Raw genomic sequence first — 12,659 nt, 5'->3', positions numbered from 1 at the left:
CCTTATTGAGGACCTTGGTGGGGCAGCTGTATGTGCATGATGCACATTTATTTCAGACTAACAAAAGGTCAGTCAATGTTCAATATCTTGTACATATAACTGAATATCTTCATTACACAAATGTTAATTAAAATATCTTGAATATGTCAGGGTCTTTTGCCAGCTATCCAAGATCTTCTGTCTGGTGTAGAACAAAGATTTTGTGTTATGCATTTATATTCGAACTTCAAAAAAAAAATTCCTGGAAAAAACCTTAAACGTCTCATGTGGAGGGTAGCAACAGCCACACATCCACAACAATGGGAGGCTGAAATGAGGAATATTAAAGACATAAATTTAGACGCATTTAAATATTTGCTTGCCATCCCACCTAGGTATGTATTAAGTCTTATAATTATTTGATAAACTCACAGTTCACATTTACATACTTGACTAGTTATATTCACTTATCCCTGGTTTTGGTCAAGATCTAGATTCACCTCTAGATCACAATGTGACACTCTTGTGAACAACATGTTTGAGGGCTTTAATAGTGTGCTAGTTGATAGTAGGTGTAAGCCTATTATTAGCATGTTAGAAGACATTAGAGTTTACATAATGAAGAGATGGGCTGCCAATAAGACAAAGATGACATCATATCAAGGTTCAATCTTCCCCAAGGTTTTTAACAGATTTCAGAAGGAGTCCTGGTTAACTAGATATTGGTTACCAAGGTAACTTTTATGATGTGTGTTTCCATTCATGTTAACTTTGTTTCCATTTATATTGATCCACCTAATTGTGTTACGAATTGTGTATTAAATACAGGTGGTCAAGAGAAAAATTATTTGAAGTGAAACATGTTTCACAATTTGGTCAGCAATTTGTTGTGAATGTTGACAACATGGACTGCACATGTAGAAAATGGGCAATTACTGGAATTTCTTGTACTCATGCCATAACTGCAATGAAATTTTTGAATATAAATGCAGAAGAATACATTGGACACTGGTTTAGGAAGTCTACCTATGAAGAGACTTACAACACAATAATTAACCCTATCAATGGTCAAAATGTCTGGGATGTTACACCCTATTCAAATATATTACAACCAAAGAAGAGAACAATGCCAGGAAGGCCCAAGAAGAAACGAAGACTGGAGGATTGAGAGTTGAAGAAGAATAACAGTTAATTAAGAAAACTAGTTAGACACATAACATACCTTAGCTAATTTGGACATAATACAAAAATAAACCTTTAAGTACAATTGAATAATAATGTCCACGTTATATTATTATTATTTTAATTATTTATATTATTAATAGATTAACGTTTTTTTAAAAAATTATTACTTATGCTAATGAGAAAGTTTATTATCTACTTTTTATAATTTTATTAGTTGTAATCAAAGTATATGATTTTTTAATAGGAAAATCTTTCCTTTTAGAGAGGATGTTATATATATATATATATATATATATATATATATAAATGAATGAAATATAAATATATTATTTTTAGGACGTATTAATTAAATATATTTTATTGATTTAACTGTGTGTTGTTTTTTTTATTTTAATATTTTAATTGAATTTGCATCGGAAGGTAATTTTCTTAAATTTTTAAAATATTTAAAATAAATTTGTATTGTTTAAAATTTAGAACTTAAATAAAAATATTTAAATTTGTAAAAACCTAAAATTTAATTTATTATTTTAAATTATCTATGAGTCAAACTATGGAACTTTATCAGATAATATTATGTATAATCAGAACACTACAAAAATAATACATTTTAGGAGGGTTAGTTTTCGGGAGTTTTAGAAACCCTGAATAATTTCCGACGGTTTAGGACTAAAACCGTAGTTACCTTTTTTTTAATATTTTTTTTGCTTCTATAACAGACGATGGCCCCAAAATTTATTTTTTTTTTAGTGTATTTCCATAAATAATATCCATCCCTCTTCACGCCTTTCATTTCTTCTATCTTTACTCATTTTCCCTGATTCTCTAATTTCTCATAAACCCTAACTCTCTCCCTCCCCTTCCTGCGTCTTCATTTCCCTGCATCATAATTATTTCCCTAAAAACCCTTCCTCGCACCATCTTCGTTCTGGTCTTCCCCTCCTAGAGTTGAGCGAAGTGTCGAGGCGTCGAGGCGTCGAGGCAGCGTGGAGGTGCCTTATTGTTCGTCGAGGTGCTCTCGGAATTCCTTGCATCTGTGGTTCACGCAACTCAGAAAGCTGGCAAGGTCACTTCATTTTCTCTTTGTTCATTTTCAATCTACGCGTTTGTCTCTTGTACGTTACTCTATTGAACGCGTTATTGATTCGATTGTGTCTAACTCTTTTCTTTTGCTGTTGTTGTTAACTCTTGTATTCGATTATGCCAACTACTATTCCGACTGCCCGACATCCACCAGCAGTGCGATCTAGAGTGCCTAGAAAAGGATAGGCTACAAATCCACACAGTATAGCTGAAAGGGTGGGCCATTGGATATTTTGGATAATACAAACCTTTTACTTATTGTAGAGATTATTATTTAGAATAATGACAAAATAACTTAAGTTATTTTCATGATTTGCTAATTTTTATTTTTCATGTTGCCATTCAGTGATAGTTGCGTAGAGAGAGAATAGCTGAAAGAATCAAGGTTTTGCAAGAATTGGTTCCTAGTGTCAACAAGGTATTCTTGGATATGCATGCAATTTTATTCCTAAATGTAGTTTGATACTTATCTATAGAACTTGTGAGATTTTGCCCGTGGATAAGTAATGGATTGTGTTTCATCACTAGACTCTATAATCAATTAGAACTTGTGAGATTTTGCCTGTGGATAAACAATTAGAGATTTTCAAGGAGTGTGCGTGAATGTCTCTGTAATTTGTCTTGTTTGATTTTTTAACTATTTACAGCGTTTCTAGTTTTCTCCTCAATATAAAACTATTGTATCAAAATGAATGTTAAACATGATAAGGTGATATTGACTAATCAGATAAAAAGCACTGATGCTTCTAATTTTGAATTTGGAAGAAGGCTAAAGAGGAGAATCCATCATTTAAAATGACCACATTTCCAAGCTGTTCGAGATAACATAAATAAAAAATGGAAAAAGAAATTGTGTCTTTTGAATAAAAAATGTGTAGGATTGGGAAAAGCAATGTAACTTTGACATGAAAGAGTGTTGATAAAAAATGTGTGAAGAGAATATACCAAACCATAAAAATGTGTGAAGAGAATATACAAAACAATACTGTATAACAGCACACTCAACTACAAGTCTAAAGGTTACATTGAACCTAAATATGTCCAACAATGTGTTTGGGTCTATATAATTCAACATCATCACAACTATACTTATTTCTCAATCAAATTAAATCACTATCATATCAATTTGTTAATAGTTACGTATTCTATTAAATCCTATCAAAGTTTCTTTCTCTCTGTTATCATTTATTTTCTAAATACACCAAAACCCCAACCAAGTAGATGTGTTGAGAAAGTATTTAACTTATTCTTAAGAAACTTGAACAAAAAACCAAACATATCATTCCAGACTTAGATAAGAATCCATATTTCCATGTTAGATTATATACAAAAATACCCCAAAAAACTACATGCATGCAAGAGAATATTAAAAGATAAAAGAAAAGATAAAGTAGGAAAAACTTACTGAAATCAAAATTCTAATTGGTAGAATTTGATTATTATCAGCACACTAATAGCTACCTGGTGAAAAAGATAATAAAAACTTAGGTATCACATAAAGAAGACAAAGTAAATTACGATAGTTAATAAATTTTGGAAATACAATTTTCATTCATCATCTATTTTTAATCTCTGTTATCTGATGATCCTAAATGTATTCATTACAACTTAAGAAAATAGTGATTGATAGATGTCTTTGAATTTTACTGTATTGAAGTTCGAATGTCAAACTCAAACTAACAGATTTAGGCAATTTTAGCATGATAGAATTTAAGATTTTAACTTATAAGATGAAGTAAAAAGTAACACCTAGATCAGAAAAGTCATTAAATATTTCTAAAAACTGACATGGACAAGTTCAAGTGATTGTTGTTGGAGTTGAAAAAGACATATATCAATGCAGGTTGAATCTTCTCCTCGCGTTGTCGTGCTCATTACGGAACTGTGATTGATTTTTTTCAGTAGTTGTTTAGTTTAGAATAGATGATGAGATTAATCTTCTTAACAAGATATTTTGGGTACTCTGTATTTCTTAATTGACTTAGCCTTGCTGAACGTAAACATAAGGTGTGTTATGGCCTTGTGAAAGTTGTTGTGCTATCACATCCATCATTTGTCCAAGTGAATAACTTCCGAGGTATGAGTTTTCATCAATGTTGATTATTTCTTAATTTACATATTTACATAAAACAAAAAAACAATATATATATATATATATATATTAATTTATTTTTATGACATTTAAAATATTTTGTTAATAGCATTAAATTGTTTCTTAGAAGTAGTGATTCAAAGTCTAGTAAATATTATTCTTGAGCAATGCTATCATAGCTGGTACTTAGTGTTTTATTCACCATTTACTTTTAACATTAAGTAGGTGTACTACTTAGTATTAAATTATTCTAGGTAACAATTTCATAACTAAGTAGGGGAACTACTTAGTTTTAACATTATGTAGTGTATTTCGTTGAATGCGGTCACTTGTTCTAACCTTTCAATCCTCTTGGCATGAACAAAGATTTTAATGGATAAATCATGGATAGACATGCCTCGAAATACAAGTCAATATATGAGAGGATTGAATACCTTCTTGGACTTCACATTCACTAATAATGGTGTTAAGGGAAAGATAATATGTCCATGTCAGAAATGCAACTTTAAGAAATTTCAAAATCGTGAAGAAGTATGATCACTTAATTATTAAACCTTTTCCAAAAGGGTATACAGTGTGGCTTCTGCACGGGGAGAGAAGAGTAAATGACGAAGCGCCTCAAGTAATGGTTGAAGCTCCCCAAGTAATGGCCGAAGAAGATGGTGGAAGAGTTGAAATTAATGATAATATGTGTGAAATGATTAATGATGTATTTGCAAATCATTGCTCTAACAACGACATGGCAGATGATGACCAGATGGGTGTAGAGTCAAGCCATACTAAAAGTCATGATGGGATAGATTTTTTGGAATTATAGCAAGATGGACAACAAAGCTTATATGAAGGATGTGATAAATATTCAAAACTTTCTTTCTTGGTGAAGTTATATCACATCAAATGTCTATGCAGAATAAGTGACAAAGCTATGTCCATGATACTGGAGTTGCTAGCAGATGCATTTGAACATGCTAAAATTCCAAATTCATTCTATGAAGCCAAAAAAGCTTGGTCTTCATTACACCAAAATTGATGCTTGCCCAAATGATTGTATGTTGCATGTTGGAGAAGACAAAGATAGAGATTCTTGTAAGAAATGCAAGACATCAAGATGGAAGCCAAAAAAGAGAAATACAATTGGTGATGATGTTGTTGTTAATAAGCGAAAGAAGATTCCTACAAAGGTTTTAAGGTATTTTCCTTTGAAGCCTCGATTACTGAGGATGTTTTTGTCATCTAAAATAGATGAGCATATGAGATGGCATGCATCAGAAAGTACGGATGAAGGCATGTTAAGACATCCAAGAGATTCTGAAGCATGGAAGAAATTTGACTTGATGCACCCTCAATTTGCCTTAGAGCCTCGAAATGTGATACTCAGTTTATCTATTGATGGGTTCAATCCATATGGCAACTTGAGCACAAATCACAGTATTTGGCCAGTTGTTCTCATACCATACAACCTTCCTCCTTGGATGTGTATGAAAGAAAGTTCATTTATTCTATCCATGATCCTTCCTAGAAAGCGAGCACCGAGCAATGATATTGATGTTTACTTATAACCATTAATAGAAGAGTTGAGGAGTTGTGGAACACTGGCATCAAAACTCTTGATTCATATGGGAATGAAGTATTTGATATGCATGCAACCATATTGTGGACTATTAGTGACTTTCCAAGACTTGGAACCTTATCTGGGTGGAACACACATACAAGATTGGCATGTCCAATATGTAATTTTGATACTACTCCTAAGAAGCTTGCCAATCAGTGACAATCTCAGGACATGATATCTTACAACAACTTGGTAATGTTCACGTTGAATTTGGGAAAGAACCTATAATTGAAGAAAGCTCAAAAAGACAACGCATCTCTAAGGTAGAAACTCTACAATAGCGAAAGAAAAGTATATTTTTTGACCTTCCTTATTGGGTAGATAACTTATTGCACCATAATCTGGATGTTACGCATATTGAAAAAAATATTTGCGACAATATATTGTTTACATTGTTGAATGATAGTACAAATAATAAATGCAAAGACAATCTAAAGGCAAGAAAGGACTTGCAACTTTGGGGTATAAGACTAGATTTGTGGTCTGACGAGCATTCTAGATATCTTCCTGCTATATATACATTGTCAAATGTAAATAAGGATATGTTTCTGAAAACTTTGAAGAATATAACTATACCTGATGGTTAATCAAGTAATATCAGTAGATGTGTTGATGTCAAACAACGTAAGATTGGAGGACTAAAAAGTCATGACTCACATGTGTTGATGGAACAACTTCTCCCTTTGGCAATAAGAAAGACACTCCCTAAAGAAGTCTCGTCTATTTTGATTGATCTATGCTCTTTTTTTAAATAATTATGTAATAAAGTTTTGAAGATAGATGAACTTGTCCAATTACAAGATAGAGTTGTCCTCACATTGTGTCACATGGAGATGTTATTCCCTCCTTCTTTTTTCACAGTGATGGTTCATTTGATTGTGCATTTAGTAGAAGATGTCAAGCTTGGAGGACCTGTTCAATATCGATGGATGTATCCTATTGAGAGGTACTTGGGAAAATTGAAGTCTTATGTGCGTAATAAGGCACAAGCTGAAGGCTCAATAGCAGAAGGTTACATGGTTGAAGAGTGCTTAACAATTTGTTCTAGATACTTAGATGGAATTCAGATTGTGTTTAATAGATTGTGTCGTGTTAATGATGAACCAAGCATTAGCTCTTGTACTGTAAGCACTTTATTCCCACCAATCGGAAAACCAGTTGGAGGTTTCACTTATTTCACTCTATCTACAAAGGAAAAGTTACAGGAACATCGTCGTAGCCTAGCAAATAGTTCCATAGTTGACCCATTTCTTCAGTAAGTATTTTCACTTCGTCAATTCTACTAATTAGTCTTTTATTAGAAAGTAACTATGTCTAATTTGGACACTTCGTGTAGGGAATTTAGAGACACTATACAGAGACAATTGAGAAGTCGGAGTCGACAATCATCTTTGATAGACTAGAGAGTTCATAGGGAATTTGCAAATTGGTTTTCACGTCGTGTACGTATATTTATACCAATGAACATTGGTTTCATTCTATGTTATAATTCATAATTGATATGGACATGTTATTTTTTTCCTTTTAGATAAGGAATGACTCAACTAGCCTCCACTCAACTGATTTGAAATTCTTAGCCATGGGTCCGATTGATTGTGCAAAGCGATATAGTGCCTATAATGTTAATGGATTCAAGTTTAGGATCGTGGAGCGTGACATATGGCTTAAAACACAAAATAGTGGAGTGTTTGGTACATTTGGGACAAGGAGTTATGCAAGTAGTAGTGATAATCAAATGCAATTTGGAGGTGTGCCTTATTATGGTCGATTAGTGGACATAATTGAAATAAATTATCATGGTTGTTTCTCAATTGCCTTGTTCAAATGTATGTGGGCTAATACAACAACATGTAAGGGGATTATGACTGATGAGTTGGGATTTACAAGTGTAAGTTTTGGACGCTTGATTCATAGCGGTGATAATGATGATGATGAACCATACATTCAGGCGTCAGAAGCACAAATGGTATATTATGTAGATGATGAGTTTGATAAAAATTGGTGCATCCTAATACATATAAAGCCTAGAGACTTGTACAACATGGGTGAAGATGATGTTGACAATTTTCATGAATGTGAACCATTTCAACAACAAAATTTAGAAATATTATTTCCAGATGATGAAAGAAATATACCATTAACAAGGTTTTAATTTGAATTATTAGTTATTATATATATTGTTATTCTGTTTATTTTCTTGTTTATTATATTTATAGCTGGTTTAAGTTTTATTTATGTAATTGTTTGTAGAGCACCTGAAGATGAAGAGAATGATAGTTAAGAACAATGAGACACAACATCATACACAAGCACATAATACATGGGGTCATATAGTAAATCATCCACCAGCACCTCAAAGTGCAATACCTAAAGTCCAATCATCTCCATCTCTATCTACCCCTCAAAGAAGTAAGTTCCCTTTACTGATTGTTTAATTAAAATTTATTTATGTTGTTGAAATTTTTTGACATTCATTTATTTGTAGAACATACAAACTAAAGTTACCTCCGACAAGCCAAAGCCTATGCACTCTTGGAACCATTCAGCCCCCAAATGCAATTGGTGTTCAATCAGCAAATCAAGTATTTTCGTTTGGTCAACCCCCAAATGAAGTTATCCAGTCACTCGTTGAAGTTGATGTAAGTGTTCTTTCAAATATGTTAAATATGTTCTTTGAAATGATAATATATGTTATCTTAGCATATACTTTGATGAATTTTGATAGTCATGTTGTGACATTTCTAGGAACCACAAGTACACCTTGAAACTAAAACTAATTAGAAAAAAGAATTTGTCAATATAATTTGTTTCTCTGTTGCTTGCATCTGATCTCTATTCCTATCAACTGCATTCATTTAATCTGACATTTAACCTTGTGTAGCAACAAGAAAATTCACATGTACAAGATGAACATGAACAAGATGAAAATCAAGATATTTTGTTGGAAGTGCAACAAGAAAGGCCATCAACATACAAGAGATCATGGTTGGTTGATGTTATTGGTAAGCCACTGTTACTTATATCAATAAATATTGTTGAAGTTCTTTCACACAAGGGTATTTGACACAAATTTGATTTCTTCACAGATGACCAATGCAAGATGACTACCAAACACTTAAAAACAAATGATGTTTGGAATTTGCCTCAAAATGAAAGGATTATTGTACGTTGGAATGAGCAATATCAACCAATTGGAGATGGTGGCACATTATTGAATCGGTTCTTAGGGAGTATTGCTAGAAACTTCAAGGCATTCCCTATTTGTTATTCTACTTGGAAGAAGATTCCTAAAGATTACAAAGAAGACATAATTCATAATACCATTCAAGTAAGTAATGTAAATTTTCAATTCATAATTAAGTTATTTGATAATTGTTGTTGATTTTGATTAAAATATGTTTTGAAGACAAAGTTTGCAGTTAATTACGATATTCAAATCAATTACATCTTGAAATTACTTAATCATAAATGGAGAGATTCTCGGCAAGAATTGTGGCAACAAAGAGATGATGGCACACGTACTAGAGATGAATTGATTGCCATGGCTCCAGAAGGAATAGATAAAGATCATTGGGCTTCTTTTGTTGATTATCGACTTGATTAAAGAACAAAGGTAAAACCTAAATTTCTTTTCTTAAAATTATGATATAATTTATTAACTTTTTTTTATGATAATGTTAGGAGATTGCCCTAAAAAATAAACACAATAGGACACAACAAACTCTTGCTCACACGGGGGGTTCGAAGAGCATTGCAAGAAAGAGGGAAGAAATGGTGAAGTAATATTGTTCTTTAGTTTTCTATTTCTCATTATATTTATCACACACTTATATGTGTTTGTTCATTTTCATAGGAAAAAGAGTGTGGAAACAAAGTTAGCAGAGGAGAAGTATGGATAGCTAGCCATAAGAAGACCAACAGAGCTTATGTCAGTGATGAGGCAAGGAAAATTTGTGTAAGTTATCTAAGCCTAATTATGGTATAGTTACAATTTAAATGTCATGAAGTATTTTTTTTCAGTGGCTGAAACTAGTTTTGACTAATTTTCAGAATTTGAATGTAAGACAAACATGTGAACCATGTATTGTAATTTATTTGGTGCTTTAGGTCTTACTATAAGGATTGAATGCATTCTGGTGAATTGTTGTGAAGTAATGTGTTGACAAAGATGAAATAAAACCTGTTGAATGGGTACAATTTATTGAAATTAGTGTCATCCCCTTCATTAGACACTAGAAAACGACACAGCCAGACAAAATAGGAAACCATTTATACATTGTAACCCTCTACATTAAACTCCAAAGCCTTCATAAAAAGTAATAGATAATTGTTTTACATAAGTGAATCCCTTACCCCGCCATAACAGAAGAAAAGAAAACGGAGACTTCATTTTTATTAGGTGAGAGGCTTTGTCTGACAGCGCATAACACCTAGTGGTACCCAACTTTCTTCTCTTTTTTAACTTGTTAGTGTTATCCATATCAAACATAGAATAACCAAAAGTTACGGCAAACAAAGAAAACATAATCTTCACGCATTTTCTCTTTCTTCCATAACACTACAACCAATCATCACTTCCAAACATTTCACACCTTTCTCATACTGCAATTATCCTTCATTGCACTTACTGTCTTTTCCTTACTGCAAACCACAAAATCATCATATTTATAACATAAGTAAAAGACATGAATCAGATACTTGTAGAATTTCACTATTTTATTAAATGTTGAATGTAGGAACAAATTGAAGCATATGAATCCACAACATCGTCTCAATCAAAAAAAATATCCAATTCAGATTCATTGGCTCATGCTTTAGGAATCCAAGAGCATTGGGGACGCGCTCGCGGTCTAGGTTTGGGTCCTTGCCCATCTAAAGTCTTTAGAGTCAAAGTTCGTTCTCATAGTGGATCATCTTTAGTTGCCCCTTCTAATGATGAATTACAAACTCAGGTTAATGAATATTTTATCAATTACTTGATTTGTTCCTTTTATGATTAACTTGTTAGGTATCATTTTTCTTACTTTCTAAATAATTTCATGTGTTACAGGTATCTTCATTGACATCACAAGTCAATGACATGACATCACAATTGCCTTCAAAGTTTGCCGCATTTCAACCATCGGTAATAATTGCTAAATCTATTTTTATGATTTTTTTAAAATATATAACCAACTAACTATTATGTTATATTGTAGGTATCTGATCAAGGAAGCGTGTCAAACGATGAGTGTAATGAAGATCAAGAAAATTAGACATGCATGAACAATTAGTTATGTCTGGATTGATATGCAATATATGAATTTTTGAGGATGCAAATATCACCTGCCATCCTTTTAATTGTGTATGTATTGATATGCTAGTATCTTTAAGTGATTTTATTCACATGCACTATGCAATCACCAGTAGCAAAATTAGTAACAAGTTTGAGCATCATAGTGTCAATAACTTGATTAGTAGCTGACATACTCTTTATACTCATCATGACACTGATTACAAATAAGAAATTTGAGAAAATTTGAATTTAGATATCCTATTTTAAAAGCAATATCACCTCCTCACCTACTTGATTATATTAGAATCTTGTCCTTAATGTTGTATAGTTTTTACTCGTCTTTAATTTAATCACCACATCTTTTAAATCAGTTTTCCCATTCTCAGATGTTTTGAAATTAATTTCTTCTGCTAATATAGTCCATATAAGACATTTTACATTGATCAACAGAACATTTAAAGAAGCACCTACCAAATTGAAAAAGGTGCACATAATTTGGTGAAATTGGCCATTTCAATAAAGAAGTAACATATAGACAAAAGAAATTTCTAGCAAGTTATCCAGATGAAAGTGTTATGATAGAAAATGACAAATGGAACTATTTCAACAATTTTTTAAGTGTGAAGACAGATTTAAAAAGCAAAAAAAAAAATGTTAAGGAACTAAAACTTTAATTTAACCTTTACGTCTTTAATTAGCTAAACATGAAAAACTAATTTGAACTAGAAGCATGGAGTAACAAATGTCACGACCAATAAAAATTTGAGCTATCACTACATTTTCGATAGTTTTGTAGGAAACCCCTAGAAATAGAGACGGTTAAAAGAAACTCCGGCTATTCCCAACGGTTTGCAAAAACCCCTAGAAATAGTGGCAGTTTTTCCATAACCCCGGGAAATTGTGGCGGTTTCATACAAAACCGCCAGTAATGCTTAACGACATTGCTTTTCCCCGAGACTTTTGTAATCGTGGAAAACAAATTTTCCAAGGATTAAAACCGCTGGAACGCTAAAAATAATCCCTGAAAAAATTATAATTTTTTTAGTGGAAGATGCATATTTTATTTTTTAATAATGTATTATTTGTTAATTTTCAATTTTATAATAACGTACATTAATTATAATAAACAATTGGTTTGTTATAATTAATGTTATAAACAATTGGTTTTATATATAATGATTTGACTATAACTATTCAACGTTAGAGACTTCGTAAAGAGTTTTAATTAAGTGATTTAAGAACTAGTATTTCACACCGTATAAATTATATTGAATATAGGATATATATTTGGATTACAATGTTAAAGAAAACTTAATAATATTCTAAAATTTCTTATAAAATATTTTATTTTTAATATTTTTATTATGGATATAACAATAAAAAGAAATAGATAAAAGGTTTTGGAATATTTTTTTTAAATATAACTAAAATTA

At 31.7% G+C, this 12,659-nt stretch overlaps 2 protein-coding genes and 2 pseudogenes across 5 annotated transcripts; all 4 read left to right on the top strand.

Annotated features, from left to right (window-relative positions):
* Window positions 1-513: 513 nt before the first annotated feature.
* LOC148200881 (uncharacterized) lies at window positions 514-1,147 on the top strand. Its single transcript, XM_088113270.1, has 2 exons — window positions 514-713; window positions 808-1,147. The coding sequence occupies exons 1-2, from the start codon at window positions 514-516 to the stop codon at window positions 1,145-1,147; spliced, it is 540 nt and encodes a 179-aa protein (XP_087969396.1).
* Window positions 1,148-4,414: 3,267 nt separating this feature from the next.
* On the top strand, window positions 4,415-6,232 carry LOC148200880 (uncharacterized; annotated as a pseudogene).
* A 384-nt stretch (window positions 6,233-6,616) lies between these two features.
* Window positions 6,617-7,210, top strand: LOC148200879 (uncharacterized; annotated as a pseudogene).
* Window positions 7,211-7,530: 320 nt separating this feature from the next.
* On the top strand, window positions 7,531-11,336 carry LOC148200878 (uncharacterized). 4 transcript variants are annotated; one of them, XR_015786041.1, is made up of 11 exons: window positions 7,531-8,096; window positions 8,202-8,360; window positions 8,437-8,590; window positions 8,833-8,953; window positions 9,038-9,279; window positions 9,358-9,564; window positions 9,633-9,725; window positions 9,805-9,906; window positions 10,770-10,903; window positions 11,002-11,076; window positions 11,150-11,336. XR_015786041.1 is itself a non-coding variant. In XM_088113467.1 (9 exons), the coding sequence occupies exons 5-9, from the start codon at window positions 9,723-9,725 to the stop codon at window positions 11,204-11,206; spliced, it is 453 nt and encodes a 150-aa protein (XP_087969593.1). In that variant the 5' UTR covers window positions 8,440-8,590; window positions 8,833-8,953; window positions 9,038-9,279; window positions 9,358-9,564; window positions 9,633-9,722; the 3' UTR covers window positions 11,207-11,336. The 4 variants fall into 4 exon arrangements, 1 of the variants encoding a protein (XP_087969593.1); XR_015786040.1 differs by having other exon boundaries at window positions 10,688-10,903; XR_015786042.1 differs by lacking the exon at window positions 10,770-10,903.
* The last annotated feature ends 1,323 nt before the right edge of the window (window positions 11,337-12,659 follow it).

This window comes from Vigna umbellata, chromosome 4, assembly GCF_029865625.1.
Source record: "Vigna umbellata cultivar VRB3 chromosome 4, Vumbellata_1.0, whole genome shotgun sequence".
Classification (NCBI taxonomy): Eukaryota; Viridiplantae; Streptophyta; class Magnoliopsida; order Fabales; family Fabaceae; genus Vigna; species Vigna umbellata.
This window is presented reverse-complemented; position numbering and strand designations above follow the sequence as displayed.

Bases quoted from the DNA above. Each gene is read 5' to 3' on its own strand.
- LOC148200881 (XM_088113270.1), top strand. From the start codon at position 514: ATGTTTGAGGGCTTTAATAGTGTGCTAGTTGATAGTAGGTGTAAGCCT. The intron at 714-807 runs GTAACTTTTATG...TATTAAATACAG, and splicing joins ACTAGATATTGGTTACCAAG to GTGGTCAAGAGAAAAATTAT.
- LOC148200878 (XM_088113467.1), top strand. The intron at 10,904-11,001 runs GTTAATGAATAT...CATGTGTTACAG, and splicing joins ATGATGAATTACAAACTCAG to GTATCTTCATTGACATCACA. The intron at 11,077-11,149 runs GTAATAATTGCT...GTTATATTGTAG, and splicing joins TTGCCGCATTTCAACCATCG to GTATCTGATCAAGGAAGCGT.